Here is a 19,326-nt window from a genome sequence, read left to right as displayed (position 1 = left end):
CTCCTGCTCGGTGACAAAATCGCACGGCATGAACTCCGTCGCATCGACCGCTACAACGGCGGCTGCGGGAACCTATCAGTAATTCGATTGCGCGAGTTCGCATGGCCGTTTGATCTCTGCACACAGGACGCGGAAGGTCGTCCGTGAATCCGGTAGCCTCACTTGGGGCAGAGCCTCCCGCTGAAGTGACTTGTCATGTACGATAATAGCTGGAGGCTTGACGACTGAACTCCTCAATGCAAGAAGCTCGATTTGGGAGTGGGAGTTTACAGATCTCGTTGGCTGGTCTTGGCCGTCTCCTTCATCCTGCCCATGGTCTGTACATCCTCGATACTCCATCTGCTCCTGCTTGCGTGGACCTCACGGGATCCGGGCCAGTCGGAAGTATAAACCGCGTTATTGCATTCGTTCCAACCTCAGGCTCTGGAATCCGGCTAATAATCCTCGAATAATTGGATTGTGGCTCGACTATAAAGTCACCCCCAGTGGCATATCCGGTTTCGCACTCTGGCATTGAGGGGTCCGTTGAATATTGGGTCAATGCCTGCGGATTGCAGTGGTGAAGTGATGCTTGGAGGAGGATCAACACCTTTGCCAAGCGCGCAGTGTATGATGGCATCCGGTATGACGGCACGCACAGAAGGCCGAGTGAACCGGCTGGATTTGACTTTCTCACTGTCGCACACCCAACCTGGAAGGGACCAGAGTAACCAAAGACGGTGTCAGAACCGTCGGTCTGAGCGCGTAAGCAGCCGTTGCAATACCTGCGAGTTTCAGCTGCGACAAAACTGTGGAAACCAGGAAGTTCTATAAGATCACATGTCGGTATAAACCATTCAATTGATCGAAGCCTGAGACCCCCGGGTGGTTATCTGCACTTCAGGACAAGGCACCTCAAATCGCTATTCTAACTACATCAGCCGTACCAAAATCATCATCGATTAACGCATATTATGTCCACACTGGTATATACACCCCGTCGAAAGCCTTTACCTTCTCACCTTGTACAACGCCGTCTCCGCCAACAACTTCGTGTACTGCTGATGCAACCATGTGATATGCGGCGGCATCGGCGTACCCTCCGCCTTACCGAGACCCTGGTAGAAGCAGCTCTTGAGCCCAAACTCGGCAACACCCTCCTCAGGCTTCACAACGGCAGAGATCTCAAAGAGACCGTCTGAAGCACGCACATCCTGACGACGGGGCGAGTCGCCGCAGCGCACGACAATCCGATCGTTCGTTTTCTCAACAACCTCAAAGTGATCCGTTATCAGAGTCCCCACGTCGTAGCTCGAAGACGCCAGCTGCTCGTTCGTCCAGAGGTGCGACGCGGTATCGGCGGCTTCGTATTTGCGCGAGAGGTAGGATCGCTGGAATGCGTAGCCTGCTCAAAAACAAAAATCATTAGCATTGCATCCTCCATTTATCTGGATTCACCCCATCCAGCTGCGTGAAAGGAAGAGAAGGAAAAGGAGAAGGAGAAGGGAGAAAACGCACCCCAACCGCTCCAGACCCCCGCACAAAACGCCTCAACAAGCTTTCCCTTCTTCTCGAGCAGCGACGGGTTGATTTCGGACAGCGGAACGCGGCGGATACACAGGTCGTGGGTTGTAGGGTTCTTGGACGGGTTGTATTTCGCGTAGAGAGGGTGGCTGAAGATCGGGTCGGTTGTGGGCATGTCCACGAAGCGGTCTTTGCGCGTGACCCAGAAGAAGGTGCCGATCGCGGCGAGCACGGGCGGGGTTGTGCGAGAGAGGGTGCGTTTTATGAAGCCCATTTTGCTGGCTTGGTCCGTTGGATTGGGATGCGCGGTGGTGGAATCTGGATGAATGGAGGGAAGGTGGTGATGGATGGGAGTGCGGAGGTGGAGAGCTAGCTGGCCACGAGACAAAGAGGAGGCTGGGAGCTTGGGCGGCAGGAACGGGTGGTGATGACATCGCATGGGCCGGACCAACTCCGACCAGAACTAGACCATCTCTGTTCTCCAACACAAAGTAAACTTCTTGAATATAACAGAACAAATACCGGACGCGAATTACACAATCAAAAAACCCACGGAATAACCCTCGCCGTCTTCCCATGCCAAACCTCCCACTCAGCCCCAAACCTCTCCCGCAACATCATCTCCTCATCGCGGATCCTGACCGAGAAGAACGCACAAAAGACCGTACTGCCCAGCACAAGAAAAGCCCCCTCCCACTCCCTCACCAACCCCAGCAACGCCCCCGGAACAAGACACGCAATCGGCGTATCCACCCAATTCACAAGCAGCCCGCAATACCCCGCCAACTCCAGCGCCATCCCCGTGTAGCTCGGATGCTGCAGGTACCTGTAGATCCCGGACGTAGTCAGGCGATCGGGCTTCGCGAGCTCGTACGTGAAGTTCCGGCCCAGGCGAGCGTAGGCGCCGAGGCGGAGGAATGCGCCGACGCCGACGAGCGCGAGATACCCGGTCGTACGGGCGCTCCAGGATACAGTGGAATGGTCGAGGTGCGATGGGAACGGGCAGAGCTTGGCGAGGGTTGCTTGGTCGGATTGGGAGGGGGTTGAGAAAAGCGTTACCAGGATGTGATAGATGAGTGCTACATTGGTGATCCGCGCTAGGTAGAGGTTTTGGGGCGATAAGATGATGCGGACGCGGTCGGTGGTGTGGGGGGTCGTGGTGGTGTTTGGGGGTGTCATGCACCGGTCGTGGAGATAGCCGGCAACTGCGAGAGTGAGGGCGAGGGCTGCGGAGCTGAATGATGGCATTGTTTTGATGGCTTGCTAGTCCTTTTTAGCCGCGGATAATGGACTGTTGGAGTTGGAGTTGGAGTTGGAGCGCGAGCCCGGCAGATGCCCCTTCTTAACCTTATACCCCGCACTGTGGGATATGTCCCGAATGCCGGAAAGCGCATGTGTTGCTGAGTTTTTCTCTCGTCCAACTCCAATCCCTTCGTGATACAGAGACAGCATCCGCGTTCGTGGTCGGTGTCACGATGGCATCTGCAGGGAACGAGCGCTTCAACGACGAAGCCGCCGACTGGGACAAGAACCCGGCGGTGCAAGAAGCGACACGCCTCGCGTTCGACACCCTCAAACCAATCATCCAGGCGCTATCAGAGCGAAAGCGTTCGTCCTCGGGAGCTGGTCTTGACGTGCTCGAAGTCGGCTGCGGCACAGGCCTCCTCACTCTCCGTGTCGCACCGCTCGTTCGTGAGATCGTAGCCGTCGATCCAGCACACGGCATGATCGATGCGTTGAAGGCGAAAATCAACGATACCGCCAACGGGCAGGGTACACAAGACAACAGCAACAATGTCGTCCCCGTCTGCCGCCTCCTGGAAGACCCTGAAGATCCTGCCCTCCCGCCTCATAATCCCATCGACCCCAACGGCGCCCGGCGCAAGTTCGACCTCATCCTCTCACATCTTGTCATGCACCATGTCCCCGATCTAAAGGCGTTCTTGTGTACATTGCTTGGTTGCTTGACGCCCGGTGGCAGGGTTGCATTGACTGACTTTGAGGACTTTGGGCCCGAGGCGATCAAATTTCATCCTCCGTCAAAGCTGGACGGGGTCGAGAGACATGGGATACCTGCTCGGTGGATGGAGGATCTGATGAAGGAGGTTGGGTTTCAGGACGTTAAGGTATCAGTGGGATGGACGCTGACAAAAAAGATTGAGGACTGGGAGGGAAACAAACCTGGAGATACGTTGGGGTTTCCTTTCCTAGTGTGTGAGGGGGTGAGGCCATTGTAGTCGCCATCGGCGCTGTGCACTCGTCAGAATATATATATAGCACCGCATAGAGAGGTTTGACGAATTACTTGCTTCAGCGCCTACTGTCGTTCTTATGATTCGCCCATTTCAGCTCAATCCCAAGTGCCCGCCAATAGAATGACAAAAATACATCGTTCAGTTTATCCCAAAGGAACTCCATTACTTTTCCACTGCGAAGAAGAGGACACCAAAGCCCCTGCCAAGAAACAACAGTACGGAGACTAGCGTGTTTTGGAGGGGATCGGATCTACACTGCTCGGAAAACATCGACTGTCCACAATCTCACCTCAACATCACTTCCTCTTATCTTTCAATCTCGACCCTCTCCCGCTAATGGCAATGTCCGTATATTACAGCTTGGTCCAAACCTGATAGCGGAAGACTGGAGTGCAAGTCCGACACCACGACTCATGCCTTCGCCCCATTACCTGGCAGCATTGGAGCTGCTTCCGAATGAGGTCCTGCATCTAATACTTGGGCATTTCTGCGCGCACTGCCGCGGAGAGCACCAGCAAATGTCGCCAATTGATCACTCAAGTTTTGGCCACATTCCATGTCCAGCCCCTCAGCCAGATCCCAATGAGCGGACCTGGTACGCTGCGGACTGCCGGGATTTGTACTCGACGTGTCTGGCGTCTCGCCGTCTCCATGACATCGCTCAGCCAATACTGTTTCATCAATTTATCCCCGGCTATGATTATGGGGTATCTGTTCTTGCCGCATGCCGCAAATGGAACGGCCAACTTGCCTCTTTTATGCGAACTGTTGCCCAGCGTCAAGACCTCGCTGCCGCGGTGAAACGAATCTTTGTTCATCCCTCCTTGTTGGAGCCTTTTCAAAGTGCAGAACTTACCCGTTCTCACCTTGCTTGTGAGAATCCCGAGGAAGTTGTGAGTGAAGTTGGAACCATGCTAGGGATCAAAGAACCGCATCAACTATCAGGTGGGGATCTGCTTGCACTTTTGATCGCAGAGCTGCCCGGCTTGGAGCATTTTAGTCTTCGAGCGAAGTATTATGATGCCGAGATTGCTCGCCCGGCTGCGCTAAGCGCCACAGGAATTTCACACTTATCCCTCAAAACCATCGATATCTCACTAGATACTCTTTACTATCCAGGGAGAACACTGAGTCTTCAGCAGCACGTCCGCGCCCTTGTTGAGTTGTCTCCGTCTCTTGAAACACTCAACGTTCACGTGTGCAAGGAGACCTGGCAACAATCTAGTATTCCTTTCCTGCCCAACCTGAAGAATATTTGTTTCACTTTTAGCAGACTCGGCGAAAAGGATCTTGAGTCAATGCTTAGCTCATGCAACGGCCTAACCAGCTTTTTCTACCAGGCGGGTTGTCGGACCTACAATATCAATGACGACCCCTGGAACGGAAGCGATCAATTCCAGCTATCTCATGGCGTACGATATCTGGGACGACACCGCGCAACACTCAGATCATTACACCTCGACCTCCGGGAGAGGGGCGAGTCCACATGGTCTCCCGGCACATGGGATATGTCTAGCTTCCGGGAGTTTACTGCCCTACAACACTTGACTCTCAACGTGGAGGAACTCGACAGCCTGGTGTGGAGAGGAGCTCGAGTGGGCGATCCAGAGCTCCTGATCCAGCTTCTACCCCCTAGTATTGTATCCTTCCACCTTATGTTCCAGAGCGCATACAGTGATCAACCACTATGGCTGGAAAGAAGCCTGCTTGGACTCGCGGACGCTGCTGCTCGTGGGGAGTTCCAGAATCTGAAGCAAGTTAAATGGGACAAAGATTGGGATCTGAAGCGCGTGCAATCCATCTTTGCTGCTTCCGGGGTTAGATTTGGTTACGACGGTTATTGGGGGACTAGGTCGACACTCGGTGACCATGGTTGGAGGCCACGCTCGCCGGATGCTGGGCAATGGATGCCACTGCCGGATGAGGACGACGCCGATCTATGATGCCTTCCAACTTGAAATCATAAGCACAAAATTGAAGTGGTTTAAAGGACAGAACCGGTAGACGTATGGACTCCATGGGGCCCTGGTGTCATGACTCATGGAGCAAAGGCAAATGCGCTAGCGGAGGCGAGAATGAGAACATGGTCTCGGGCCTCAGTGTGTGGGAAGTGCCCCAACGACAAGGAGGTGCCCGCGAGAACTTCTATACCTAACAGACAGGTGGATCCCTAGAAGGGCACAGAGTCGCTAACCCTATTAGGCTGGCATGCTTGGGGGCCCGGGGATCTACACCAGCGAGAAAACGCAATCTTTCTCTCCCGTTTCATTTTCTTGCACCCAACCCCTGAATCCTTACTGTCCCTCCTATCCGACGCAGGTTCAGAACGGCACTGTCGAGAGTGACCCACGCAAGACTAAAAACAGACCCGAGACCACGAAAACCATGGACCGGCTTCCAGTGGACACTCGCAGGAGGCCGCGGATGCATATATTCGAGGCGATAGACAAAAGTCGGACCAGCAGTCCTGGTACTCCCTGGAGCTCCAATCTCTCGTCTCACTCTGTTTGGTCTCTAGGCGTTGGTGCAACGCTGTCCAACCTTTGCTGTACAAGGGGTTCATGCTTGGATACGGGGACTCATGGCGTTCGGATCAATACAGCTGGCGTGGTCGCTTAGTCTCGTTCATGCGGACTATGGCCCAGCGACGCGATCTGGCGGCTCTTGTGGAGCGAATCTGCATCCACCCGTATTTACTGCAGAGCGTTGGCAAGGGAAAGAAGATCAGCAAGTTGCACCTCCTCTGGGGTAGCAATTTCATGCAATGTCTTGCGGAACAAGAATCATTTAGCGAAAACGAAGTCCAGGACGCCTTCCGCCAACTTGCGCGGACTCTGAAGGTCCGGAATATCATGGAGTGCCTTTCTGCGGCTGACTTGCTTACGGCTTTGATTGTGATCCTCCCGAATTTGCAACATTGTAGCATGCAGGTTGATCCCCTTCACGGGGAGATTGTGCGTGCTGCTGGGTTCTGCATAGCGGGTGTTTCGAGCCTGCCGATTAGGACCCTCGATCTGACGCATAGCGCTGCAGGGGGAACTCCGAAGACTCAGTGAGGCTTTTTGATCTTGGGCAGCGTGCTGGGGCTTTGTTAGCGGTTTGCCCTGGACTCGAAACGCTCAATATCCATACGTGCGGCGGTGTTTGGCAGATGCCCCCCTTGCCGAACCTCAAGACTCTCAGTCTCACGTTCAGCCAACTGACTGCCGAAAGTCTTGAACGGTTGCTGTCGTGTTGTACGGGGCTGCGCAGCTTCACCTTTGAAGGAGACTGGCGCACGTCAGGCTGGTGGACTGAGCAATTTGCTGGCTCTCGGAACTTCCAGCCCTCATTCGCAGTGAGAGCTCTTGGCCGTCACTCTGCAACACTTGAGTCCATCCACATCGACCTTCGCGGCCGAAGCCCGCATAAACAACCCTGGCAACTGTGGCGTGACGTCTTCAGCTTCAAGGACTCCTCTGCGCTGAAGCATTTATTCATCAACATGGACAGGTCGCTCTGGGCGGGAGAAGAAGATTATCACCTCCTCGTTCAACTTCTACCCTCAAGCATTTTATCGCTGTCCCTTGCCCATACCATCACAAGCTATCTTCCTTTCCTTGAAAGCGGCCTGCTCGGACTCGCCGACGCTGTTTCCGGAGGACAGTTCCAGGAGCTGAAGCAGGTAACTTGGGACATGGCAGAGACACTGGACGATGAGGACACTGTGATCTCGAAGTTCGCCGCGGCCGGCGTTGCCTTTGAGTTTGGTAGTTGGTCGCAGACAAAATCCACGCTTGGCTTCGGCGATTACCAGCCAGAACCCCATCCTGGGTTTTATTGTTATGGCCCGGATGCTTTTCCTGCTGTTTATCAACCGTTGCCGGACCCGAACGATCCCGATATTGATCTCTGATGACTTCGATGGCTTCGCCCAAGCTGTGCCTCGCTGCAGCCGGGGAAAGGAATACCGCAAGCAGGCTAAACTACGTAATGACCGTAGTCGGGAGCAATTGCGTGTTACCCTTTCCCCTCGCCGTAGCCGCGCGCAACGCTTCTTAATCTGAGAGACCTACTAGTTACAGCGGTTGAATGCAATGCTCGCTTACTTTGCTTCGACATTATCCACCTCATCATCGAATGCCTGTTCCGCGGTGACTTGACGCCTTTGATCCAGTCCTGCTGCTCGAATCCAGACGCAAGCAACTGCCATTCTCGAACCTACTGCGTCCTTTTGATCCTAATAACTGCCGCCAACCAAAGGCCAGTCTTCCTTATGAAGGTGTTGCTGAACACAGGCGAAGAAACCCGCTCATAGTTTGACTTCTGCGTTAGTATCAAGCTGGCACCAGTAACTACAACCGGCACAGCAAAGGGCATCCCATATCTCACGCGACAAGCGCGGTCATATAGTCAGCAGGAGCCTGCTCCTCCAAGACGGCGCGTGTATGAAGAATAGGGGCCGTGAGGGGTACACTCCGCTTCTTCTAGCGACGAAGAAACAGCTCCAGGTTACTTGGGATTAGCTTCGCTACGTGGAGGTGACAAGCGGAAACCACTTCCCCCGGAAGAGTACCTCCTAACACGACCTGGCCTTTCCAATGGCGACCATGGTGCAGCATATGGGCGTGGCTAGGTTACTCTTCGAAAGATGTGCCCTAGCCACAACTCTAGGACTGGGATAGGGCGCGCCGACATAGGGTATAACACCACACGCATGGCACACGCCGGAAAGGGCGCCTTCCCTTGCTATTCCCGCAGATAGAAAGATTGACGATCGTGATACTTCCGCAGTTCTCTGAAGATGACGTGAATCCTGCGGTCGGTGGTGGATTGGCGCTGCGCAAGGCTTTGAAGGCGCAAGATCATCGGATATTCACAGGCCCTTTGTCAAGAAACGCGCGAGAACCTAGGGCCATGGATTGGACGTGACCAAACAACTTTCGATAAATCGAGTCATGTTAGATGGAAACTCGATCGTGACAAGCAGGACTCGAAAACATCGAGGTGCCTCCACCTCGCCGGTTTCGCAGCAGTTGGGAGCGACACGCAGCTAAACCGAGACTCCGAGATGAACTCCTGAATCTTATGATCATCATTAATTAAAAATCCAAGAAAAGCCGCGCCAGGTCCAAGTTCAGTCTGTCGCGCAGCGCAATTGCGGAGCCCCCGGAATGGCTGACGTCACCCGGTGCGACGACCTCAACATGATGCAATCCTGACCACCACACATTTAAAAGCTCTCCAATCCCTTCAATTCCTTTTCCCTCTGTCAAATCACACCTCAATCATGGCGGAACAAGACGTCTACAGCAGCCGGCTGTCGACGGGTCCTCTCCCCGTCGACAGGGCAGCATCACACCTCCCACAAACCAGCGGCGCCGAACAAGACCTCTACGGCTCCCGCTTCAGCTCAGGCTTCGACAAAGCCCGCCAGCAAATCCCACGTGTCGGACAGGCCGCAGGCACCGCCGCCGAGCAGGACCTCTACGGCTCGCACTTTTCCACGACCACGCAGTCGTCCACCGCGGCAGCCCTGGGCCTCCTGCAATCCGCCGCCCTCCCCTCCTTCACCTTCCACGCCGCATTCTCAACAATCGCATATGGTATCTCCCGCTACACCGACCGCGCCGAGGGCAAAGACTGGTTCTGGCCTACCGGCATGACCCTCAACGCCTGGTACAGCGCAATCGGTTCCAAGGTTCTCAACGATGGCCTCTCGCTCTCCGCAGCCTGGTCAACCCTCAACTACCCGGAGAAGCTCCTCCTCACCGGCGTAACCGCCTGGGGCGTGCGTCTCCTCCACCGCATCGCAACCCGCTCCATCGCGCGCGGAAAAGACGACCCCCGCTACGACGCAGCCAAGAAGGACCCCGGCTTCTGGAACAAGTCCCTCTTCACCATGTTCCTCCCCGAAGCCGCCGCGCAGACCCTCATCTCCCTCCCCTTCGTCCTCCCCTACCGCGCAACAGCTGAATCCGTGCTCTCCTCCCCGCTCACCTCCCAGCCCGGCTGGTTCCACGCCCTCGCCGTCTTCCTCTTCAGCACCGGCTTCGCCATCGAAGTCCTAGCCGACAAGCGCCTGGCAGCGCACAAGAAGAACGGCGACGTCGGCGTCTGCCGCGACGGCGTGTGGAGCATCGTCCGCCACCCCAACTACCTCGGCGACGCGCTCATCCACTTCTCCTTCCCGATCCTGTTGCTCGGCGCCGGCCTCTTCCACCCCCTTGCCGCGCTGGGCCCCGTTGCAAACTACGTCTTCCTGCGCTTTGTCGGCGGGGACCGTGAGAACGAGGCTACGCAGGCGGAGCGCTATGCGAAGGAGGACCCCATCAAGGCGCGTGACTTTGCCGAGTACCGCGCTGAGAAGAACAGCTTTTGGCCGAGCGTTAAGGAGCTCGGCAACAAGTGGACTTGGGCTGTTGTGCTGGCTGGTGCTGGGGGTGTTGTTCTTGAGAGGGGGATTCGCTCTGTTTGCTAAGCTAAGCTGTAAGGAAGCTAGAAAGTGATGTGCTTCATTCTGGGAATGAGGCTTGGTTATTTGGTTTGATATGATTTGATTTGTATACTAGGAGTTTTTACGTGCTGGAATGTGTTTACGATTTCTGTTTTCTGAGGTTGGAGTGGTACTAAGGACTCCCTCCGTACCGTACTACTATAATTCGCACCTTTATGCCGTGTAACCATCACATATCCCTCGGCCGAAATATCGACCAGGCTTCAGGATTCATCTGCGATGTATAACCCCGAACTCCGCTGCTTATGGTGTACACAGGGGTTACAGGCCATTCATAGTCAAAACCCTACCTATGCCTCACAGTTGAAGTCGCTTGGCGCAGTTACAACAGACAACTAGGCCACATCCCTGATTTGAGCTTCGATATAAAGGTTCGGCCCTTGCAGGCATCAAGGTTCATGAGAGGTGTAACCCAACGCAGTGACCAGTGACCATCAAACCGTCAACTCACTGTGAACCCCCAAGCAGATTATAATAAGCATTATCAGCAGACTATAATATAACCCAGATCAAAGAATGGATCTAAGGCCCGGGATGTTCTGCAGACTGCAGCAAGGAAAAAAAACTTCTAGTCGAGGGCGCCGTCGCCGTGTTGGAATTGGAGGTGTCTGTTTTGCGGAGGGACAGATCGGGCAGGAATCTGCTTTGGCTCAGCCTTAGCCTTTTGGTTGTCACTGTCAGACCGCTTTAGATTCTAGATTATGAGGGCCAGGTGGTTGAGGGGTTTACATGTCCAGCGCCTCTTTTCGTATTTCATGGGTGGGTGGGGTGTGGTCGATCGTAGATGGTGAGAAAGTGAGGTGAGGGCATGATTACTGAATACTGATTAGTGAGCATACGCCACAAACAGGGTATAGACGAGCGGATCGGTCACTGCACCGGCCTACGAAGGAGGCAGGCAGTGTATGGATTGCGACTTAAGAAGTATCGGAGAAATAGCGGCACCATGATCGGTGTCGTTCATGCCATCGGTGTTTGCCAAAGCCTAAACCTTCAGCTTAATCGAGGTGGCAATAACCAACAAATAACAAACTCCGACCTAGACTAACCCTCGGGCTGACCGATCCGACACATTGCTTATGCTGATTTGTGTAAGCCTAGATGCAGGACTCAGGTCAATGCGGTAGAGCATGGCAGCCATGAACTACGCATGACTCGAGCTGAACAGTCCCAGGGTATACGTCCGATTGCGCAAGTCTTAAGAACACCATCTGCATATTGGAAAAACAAACCTCGCCAATCACCGTGCGAGAACGGTCGATGTTGATGTTTGCTCGAGGGATGGGCAGGATGTACGCCGACGGCCGTAGATAAGACACCGGGATTCTGGTGGCGCCCGGCTGGGCGAGCTGAGCGCGTTGGGCGCATCTGCAGTGTGACGAATCCGATGCATGGGCTCGCACTTGGCGATGCGAGTTGCAACCGAGGGGGCGGAAGCGAATGCACGCCCGGAATACGGAGTAAAGAGATTCAGGAATCAGCACCAGCTTAGGTGTGAGCAAAGTTTGCTTTCAGCCTTCAGGTCCTGGTCGAGACTCGAATGAAAAATCCCTGCTTATGACGTGACATAGTACTCTGCTCTCACGAAACTTTATAAGGTGCAGAAGTGCCCCCTTCCCTGTTGTGGCTGCTACTCTGTCATACCTCACACATACTAACGCAGATGAGATGGGCAATCCTCAGTGCAAAAGGGAAGAATCGTCGGGCGACAAGCCCCAGGATAGAACGGAAGCGTTGATTCGGGAATTTGGACGGCTCAATACTCTCGACGACTTGATCCGGGTACGAGCGGCGGATGCAGTCCAGAAGCCAATACTGGCTTATCCAAAGTCGCAGGATGGCGTGATTGAATATGAGTATTTCACTGGGGAGGATCTGGACAGCATGATTGATGAAGTTGTCGTCCGGTTGATGGATATGGGATTCAAACCGGTAGGCCTGGCAGGTTTTAACAAGCACTGCGGTAGAGCTGACGCGAGGTAGCCCAAACATGATCGAGAAGTGATTGCCCTGCTCACGCTTTCCGACATGAACATGGTCGTAACGTTCTTTGCTCTCAGCCGCCTTGGATACACAGTCATGATGCTCTCCCCGCGTCTAGCCGGCGCTGCATGTGTATCGCTGCTTGACAAAGTCGGCTGCGACACCATCATGTACGGGCAAACAGGAAGCATCCGAGCGACGATAGGCGAGATCCTTCGCGAAAGGCTCGTGACGGTCCGACCGATCGTACAGCGTCCGTGCCCTTCAACAGCCGACACTACAGATTCAAATGGAAATGGACCATGTTTCATTCCGCTCCATAGAAGCCGCAACCGAGAGGCCCAGCGAAATCGAACGGCGCTTATCCTGCACAGTTCCGGGTCCACGGGGACGCCGAAACCGCTGTATCTTAGTCACAAAGCTATCATGACGCACCCGCTTCGGGGGCCCGGACTGACTTCGTTCAATTCCCTGCCATGGTATCACTTGCATGGCTTGTCGACTGCGCTCCAGGCGATGTATATGCGAAAGGTGGCATATATGTGGGATGTTTCGGTGCCGCTAACGACGACGACCGCGGTTGCTGCATTGAAAGCGGCAAAGCCCGAGTCCGTCCAGGGAGTACCATATTTGCTGCAGCTGTTGGTGGGCAGTGAAGAGGGTTTGGATATGCTTCGTTCCTGTAAGCTGGTCGCGTATGGAGGGGCGCCGTGTCCTGATGACCTCGGGGATCGACTTGTTGCTGAAGGGGTGCGGGTTGGCGGTATGTTTGGACTGTGAGCACACCTCAATTTCATCTGGAGATTCGGACAATGGCTGACAACCGCAGAACTGAAGCTGGACTGGTAGCAGAGTCGACTTCGCGACCAGTTGACGACCCGCACTGGAACTATCTGCGGTTCTTCGACAACATTAGATCCTATGTCTGGATGAAACCGATTGCGGATGACCTTTACGAGTGCGTTTACCTCGACGGCCATCCCGCACTCACAACGTCAAACTCGGACGAGCCACCGGGTTCTTTCCATTCTCGAGACGTGTTCACGCCTCATCCGGACATGCCTGATCGGTGGAAGTATGTGACGCGCTTAGACGATCGGATAACACTGGTAAACGGAGAAAAGGTCCTCCCCTTGCCCATTGAGGGTACCATCAAGCAGAATGTATTAATCGATGACGCGGTGGTGGTAGGGGCTAACAAGGAATTCCCGGGCCTGCTGGTGTTCCGGTCTGAGGAAGCAAAGGCCATCCCCGATAAAGAGTTCCTGGATCGGATCTGGCCATCAGTGGATGATGCAAATTCTCGCGCGGAACAGTTCTCGCAGATCTCTCGGGACATGATCTGTGTGCTGCCGCATGAATCCGTTCGCCCCCAGACGGACAAGGGCTCGATAATCAGGGCCCAAGTTTATGCGCGTTATGCAAATATCATTGAGAGTTTGTATGGGCTTGAAGAGGAGTCTGATGGGGCGCTAGAGCTGGACGCTGATGACACGGAGACTCATCTCTTGAAACTGTGTCAGGATGAGTTGCGACTCTCCATACCAGACAACGAAACTGAGTTCTTTGCGGCCGGCGTTGATAGCCTGAAAGCAATTCAACTGCGTCGGCTCGTGCTGAGGGATTTCAAGTTTCCCGACAGGAAGGCTTTCGGTTCGAATGTTGTATTCGAAGCGGGCAACATATCTCGACTTGCAGCAATGATCCACGCCGCCCAAGATGGCCAGGACGCTGTGGAGAAAGACCACAAATTGGTAATGCAGGATTTGATCGACAGGTACTCATCGTTCAGACGTCATGTTCCAGTGCCTGAGCACATGAAGAACGACCGGGGTGTAGTAAGTAGAGTCGAGTTTCCCACATGGACGATAGCTAACCAGGTAGATTCTGACTGGTGCAACTGGCAGCATCGGCGCACATACACTGCATCAAATGTTGAACGATGAAACCGTGTCCGTCGTATACTGCCTGACACGCCGACACAATCCGAAACAAGCAATCCTGGACGCCCTCGAGCAGAAGGGTCTGGGTGTGCTACCCTACCGGACGACAAAAATCATCGCCCTCACGAGTGATCTGGCGCAAGAAGACCTGGGATTGAAGGACGATGTAGTCGAAGAAATGCGTCAGTGTGTATCTCTAATAATCAACACAGCGTGGCCAGTGAACTTCAACCTCCCGCTATCCAGCTTCACACCGCACATCCAAGGGCTGAACAATCTGATCAACTTCTCATTGTCCGTGCATATGCCAACCCCGGCCGTCATGCTCTTCTGCTCGTCCATCTCAACCGCCCTCGCCAAATCATCCGATACCATCGATGAGAGCCCGACGGGCGACTTCAGCAGTGCGCTTGAGATGGGGTACGCGCGCTCAAAGCTCATCGGGGAAAGAATCGTGAGCAACGCGCGAAGGTCCGGAGCGAGAGCATACTCTCTTCGAATCGGACAAGTCTCAGGACATTCCAAGCGAGGTCTCTGGAACGACACCGAGGCGATTCCGCTGATGCTTCGATCCGCTTTGACGCTGAAAGTTCTTCCCGATTTGGATACCGAGTGTTCGTGGCTCCCGTCGGACAAGCTGGCGTGTTCGATTATGGAGATTGCCCGGGTATGTTCTTCCAAGTCGCCCGAGGCTGAGGACAGCCGTAATGACAAGGACGACTCGCTGTATAACCTGTGTAACTCCCGCACCTTCACCTGGTCGGCTATGCTCACGGCGCTCCGGCAACAGGGCTTCGAGTTCGAGACGGTTGCGTTCGACGACTGGATGGAGAAGCTGCGACAGAGCGAGAGGAATGGAGAGGAGCTGGAAAATCCTGCGGTCAAGTTAGTAGACCACTACGCCGCGATGCACGGGGCCGACGCACCACGACCGAAGGTATTCCGGACGGACAAGGCGGAAAGGGACAGTGAGACGCTGCGGAATGGACGGTTGAGGATTATCGAGGACGGGATACTCGCTCGGTATGCGCAGGATTGGTTGCGGCGGTGGCGTTGAATCTTCCTTCAGTTTTCCTTGAGTTGTCCGCAGCTTGCGGTTTGATTGTTTACCTACCCCCACCTGACTGTTGGCGTGGTGTTTGTGGATAATAGAGATCCGGGTCGTTCCGGGGCACCTTAACGAGACTTGGCTTGATGAACAATGGAGAGAAGACCGTGGTCCGTAGCATTTGGATCCATGACTCGCTAGTCTGGACAATTCGCCGTTGAGGTTGAGTGGAACGCGGGGTGTTGAGAAAAGTCGGGAAGATGGTGCCCCGCCGGAAGAGAGCGGGCACGAGACGCGGTTGCCTCCGTCGCCAAAGCCAGTTCCCGCGACGACCACCACGCCTCGCGCATCATGGACGCAAAGGTCAAGAAAAGAATCAGAAAGCCCCGCGGCCGGGGCCTGCGAAGCGTCTCTGGATGGTATGCCCACCTGACTTCCCCAGATCCACGATCGCTCTGACCATGTCCGACTTCGCAGTCTGACGTGCCGCACCAGACACAAGAAATGCGACGAACACAGTGAACTCGCCTCGACTACATCCTCTGGCAGGCAGTTGGCTGACTCCTGCAGAACCTCGATGCGGACCATGTACGAACTCGGACCGCGACTGCATCTACCCCGGCGATACTCGGCAGACTGCATCCGATAGACCTGACGCGTCCAGTGTCGCCTCCAACTCTTCCCAGATACAGAACATCCTGTGTTCTCCCCGTTCAGCTCCGCCTGGCCATGGTCCAGTCGCGCCGACACTAGACTATGATGCCACCAGTGGTCCGAGTCCGGAAACACACAATATCCTGGACCCCGAGCTGGTTGCCTTGTATCCAGAAACTCGACCGCAGCCCGAAGTCTACAGCTCCTTGCCTTCCGAGTCGGTCTCGGTGACCCCTGACGTCAATTCCGACCATGCCACCGCGAGATGGCTGAACCTGCTTGCGACCGATGCCGCACAAGAAGGAAATGGCTTTAGCCTGCCTAGCTCGCCTCGATCGCGGCTTTCGCGTGGGTCGGTAAGCCACTTTCAAGATCGTGGCAGCTCCGCGCACCTCTATTCCGCGCAGCTCTCGGAAAGACATGCATGGCAGGCCGACTCGGATATTGCTTTATCCAAACACGAGGCGGCTCTTTTCAGAAGGTTTGCCGAGCACATTGCCCTATCGGTAAGTCCCTTTCACTACTCCATCCGCCAGAGATAGGCGGATCTCTAATGTAACATGACAAGCTGCTAACTAGCTAGCTGGACCTCTTTGACTGCCACAAACACTTCTCCAACCATGCCACTCGCCTTGCCCTCCGCAATCTCGGGCTCATGAAAGCCATTCTCGCTCTCTCCGCGCGTTACTCCTCCTTATCGCCTCCTACCCCAGACACCCCGGAACCAACCGACCCGAATGAAGCCATTCAATTCTACTACGAAACCCTCCACTATGTCTCCACAGCTTTACAGTACAACTCTTACAAACACAGCGCGGAGCTATTGGCGACAGCCATAGTAATCAGTACCTACGAAATGCTCGACGCGAGCGAGCACAATTCCAACTGGCAACGGCACCTAAAAGGCGTGTTCTGGATTCAACGATCTCAAGACGTGAATGGCTCCTCCGGTGGTCTCCGTCAAGCCGTCTGGTGGGCTTGGCTGAGACAAGACCTCTGGGCTGCATTCCGCGAGCACCGCCGCTGCTTTAGCTTCTGGCAGCCCATCGTCGACTACCCGGACCTCAGCGAGGATGACCTCGCCTATCGATCAGTCTACCTTCTTAGCCAAGCAGTCAACTACTGCACCGAGCCTCTACCAGATGCCGGAGCAGAAGTGGACCCCGAGCAGGTGCGGTTGCGGACGGAGCGCGGAAATGAGCTGATGGACATGCTAGAGAGGTGGCGCAGTTTCTCAGCCGCGGCTTTCAAGACCTTTCCTAGCCATAACCGCGAGGAACTGCACGGGTGGACGCCCATCTGGATCCACCCGCCCGCATTCGGGGTCGCATTGCAGGTATACAGCTTCGCGAAAATCCTTGTTTGCCTGCATCGGCCGGTGACGACTGGGTTTTCGGGATACCGCGCTTTTCAGGTACCTCCTTCAAAGTAGCCCTCTGTCTATGTATACTAATAGTCTGCCCTAGAAAACACTCACCGACGCCGTCGCCACAATCTGCGGCATCGCAATCGAACTCACGGATCCTAGCTGCCAGATCATTTCCGCGCAATGCTTATTCGGAGCTGGTCTCTGTGTACAGAGCGAGGCACAGCAGAACGCTATAATCTCGTTAATCCAGGCATGTGAGGCGCGCACGGGGTGGCCGATGGGGACCATGCAGGATGACTTGCGGAAGGAGTGGGTGAAGGCGACTGAGGGAAAAGTGTTATGATACATATATATTTGGACTTGGCATATATATACTATATATACCCATCTCATGGAAGCTATTTCGCGGGTCGCTTTGGCACTCTACAATTTATAGAGGCTAGAAATTTGTCATGTCCGAATCTATATTTTGAAGACGCTTCCCCTCCACAATGTGGATTCACCTCTCACAGTGCAATTGGACACTTGAACAATCCTCCTTGGCAAGTTAGCTTGAAGATCTAGATTTCCGATTTGTATTATATCGTATTTGGCTACAATCTATTGTAACATTGGGATACCGGCTGTGCGGAGAAGAGAAGAGCCCCGGCGGCCTGAGGCTCGTGCAGGTGTTTGACCGTTTACAGCGATCCTCTCCTCCCTCTCCTCCCTCTCGTCTCCAACCTCCCAAAGCATTCGCTTTGGCGACATATCATTTTTCTAAGCCACGTCCATGATAAGTGTGCTCTAGATGGACCCAGTGTCGACGTGTCGTACATCCTACCTTCCTTTTCTTTTATCTCTGCGCCAGTATGATATGCCGCGAGCCGCGTCGCTACGCTCTATTCTCAACAACTACAACGGACCCAGCACTGAACACAACACCTCCAAATCAATGCCATTCCTCAACGCCTTATCTATATACAATATGCCGACACAAACGCAGAACACAAGCCTACCACGCCCCCACGATGCCCGCAATCGGAATATCAATGCCCGTCGTATACGTCGCCGTATCAGACAGCAAATAAACATACGCACCCCCAAGCTCCTGCGGAATCGCCAGCCGCGGCATACCCCCATAGTACTTCATCTTGGTGTCCCAGTCCGGACTGGTCTCAACATAGTACGTGAGCGCCGTCTTCACAAACCCCGGCGAAATACTATTCACGCGGATCCCGTGCTTCGCCCACTCCATCGCCAGCGTATGCGTCATATTCCGCACAGCAGCTTTTGTCCCGCCGTACGGCGCACTAGGCGCGGCGCGGTTAGGACGGTACGATGTCATGGAGGCCGTGAAGACAATGGAGCCCTTAATGCCGAGCCTGATGAACGTTTTCGCGGCGGCGGTGGCGCAGTTCCAGGCGCCGAAGACGTTCAGCTCAAACAGGCGCTTGACCTGGTCCATGCTGAAGTCCAGCGCGGGCTGGTGCTTTGTGGCGCCGGCGTTGGCGATCAGGCCGTCGAGCCGGCCTTGTTGCGAGACGATCTTCTCCAGGGCCGCTGTGACGGATTCTTCGGAGGTTACGTCTGTTTGGATGAAGGAGAACCGCTGCGGGTTTTTGGTTGCGAGTTCCGCGAAGGGTTCGGCGGGACTGGAGATGTCGAGGCTGTAGACGTGTAAGGCGGAGTTGGCGAGGATGACTTCGGCGAGGCCGAGGCCGATGCCTTGGTTTGCGCCGGTGACTGGCGAGCACTGTTAGAATGCGCTGGTGGAGAATTGACGGGGGGAGACGTACTCGCGATGACCTTTCCGGCCAGAGTGACCTGCCAGTTGTGGTCGGGGCCGGGCAGGGTGCTCACGACGGGGGTGGGCTCGGAGGATCCGTTGGTGGCCATTGTGCTGTAGAGGGATTGAAACCGGGGAGATGTTGAGGAGATGACTTGGATTGATTGAGCAAGATACAGCACTCAATCTCTTCTTTATATACCCCTCACAAAAAAAGAGCACCCCTCGATGCTGCCGGACCAACTCCGACTGAAGCTCCGACGTCATCCAGCCAGACTCCAGAGACCCAGTGACCGCGTGTCGTGCA

The 19,326-nt window shown here is 54.8% G+C and overlaps 8 protein-coding genes across 8 annotated transcripts; 5 read left to right on the top strand and 3 right to left on the bottom strand.

Moving 5' to 3' along the window:
• Positions 1 to 75: 75 nt before the first annotated feature.
• On the bottom strand, positions 76 to 1,777 carry DSM5745_05824 (uncharacterized protein; the record flags this gene model as incomplete). Its single annotated transcript, XM_026747840.1, has 4 exons — positions 76 to 306; positions 335 to 764; positions 994 to 1,384; positions 1,498 to 1,777. The coding sequence occupies 4 exons, from the start codon at positions 1,775 to 1,777 to the stop codon at positions 76 to 78; spliced, it is 1,332 nt and encodes a 443-aa protein (XP_026603672.1).
• A 266-nt stretch (positions 1,778 to 2,043) lies between these two features.
• DSM5745_05823 (methyltransferase family protein) lies at positions 2,044 to 2,751 on the bottom strand (the record flags this gene model as incomplete). Its single annotated transcript, XM_026747839.1, has 1 exon — positions 2,044 to 2,751. One exon carries the CDS (start codon positions 2,749 to 2,751, stop codon positions 2,044 to 2,046), a length of 708 nt encoding a protein of 235 aa, XP_026603671.1.
• Positions 2,752 to 2,978: 227 nt separating this feature from the next.
• On the top strand, positions 2,979 to 5,701 carry DSM5745_05822 (class I SAM-dependent methyltransferase; the record flags this gene model as incomplete). Its single annotated transcript, XM_026747838.1, has 3 exons — positions 2,979 to 3,629; positions 3,901 to 3,987; positions 4,118 to 5,701. The coding sequence occupies 3 exons, from the start codon at positions 2,979 to 2,981 to the stop codon at positions 5,699 to 5,701; spliced, it is 2,322 nt and encodes a 773-aa protein (XP_026603670.1).
• A 693-nt stretch (positions 5,702 to 6,394) lies between these two features.
• Positions 6,395 to 7,653, top strand: DSM5745_05821 (uncharacterized protein; the record flags this gene model as incomplete). The annotated part of the gene is made up of 2 exons (XM_026747837.1): positions 6,395 to 6,726; positions 6,792 to 7,653. 2 exons carry the CDS (start codon positions 6,395 to 6,397, stop codon positions 7,651 to 7,653), a joined length of 1,194 nt encoding a protein of 397 aa, XP_026603669.1.
• Positions 7,654 to 9,027: 1,374 nt separating this feature from the next.
• On the top strand, positions 9,028 to 10,218 carry DSM5745_05820 (DUF1295 domain protein; the record flags this gene model as incomplete). Its single annotated transcript, XM_026747836.1, has 1 exon — positions 9,028 to 10,218. The coding sequence occupies one exon, from the start codon at positions 9,028 to 9,030 to the stop codon at positions 10,216 to 10,218; it is 1,191 nt and encodes a 396-aa protein (XP_026603668.1).
• A 1,704-nt stretch (positions 10,219 to 11,922) lies between these two features.
• On the top strand, positions 11,923 to 15,237 carry DSM5745_05819 (putative NRPS-like enzyme (JCVI); the record flags this gene model as incomplete). The annotated part of the gene is made up of 4 exons (XM_026747835.1): positions 11,923 to 12,186; positions 12,238 to 13,013; positions 13,067 to 14,075; positions 14,122 to 15,237. The coding sequence occupies 4 exons, from the start codon at positions 11,923 to 11,925 to the stop codon at positions 15,235 to 15,237; spliced, it is 3,165 nt and encodes a 1,054-aa protein (XP_026603667.1).
• Positions 15,238 to 15,579: 342 nt separating this feature from the next.
• On the top strand, positions 15,580 to 17,594 carry DSM5745_05818 (Zn(II)2Cys6 transcription factor; the record flags this gene model as incomplete). The annotated part of the gene is made up of 5 exons (XM_026747834.1): positions 15,580 to 15,647; positions 15,706 to 15,746; positions 15,799 to 16,388; positions 16,466 to 17,296; positions 17,349 to 17,594. The coding sequence occupies 5 exons, from the start codon at positions 15,580 to 15,582 to the stop codon at positions 17,592 to 17,594; spliced, it is 1,776 nt and encodes a 591-aa protein (XP_026603666.1).
• A 651-nt stretch (positions 17,595 to 18,245) lies between these two features.
• Positions 18,246 to 19,129, bottom strand: DSM5745_05817 (uncharacterized protein; the record flags this gene model as incomplete). The annotated part of the gene is made up of 2 exons (XM_026747833.1): positions 18,246 to 18,976; positions 19,030 to 19,129. 2 exons carry the CDS (start codon positions 19,127 to 19,129, stop codon positions 18,246 to 18,248), a joined length of 831 nt encoding a protein of 276 aa, XP_026603665.1.
• Positions 19,130 to 19,326: the final 197 nt, after the last annotated feature.

The sequence above is a fragment of the Aspergillus mulundensis genome, assembly GCF_003369625.1.
Source record: "Aspergillus mulundensis strain DSM 5745 chromosome Unknown scaffold_5, whole genome shotgun sequence".
Lineage (NCBI taxonomy): Eukaryota > Fungi > Ascomycota > Eurotiomycetes > Eurotiales > Aspergillaceae > Aspergillus > Aspergillus mulundensis.
The sequence above is the reverse complement of the archived record's forward strand: the minus strand, read 5'-3'. Positions and strand labels throughout refer to the sequence as shown.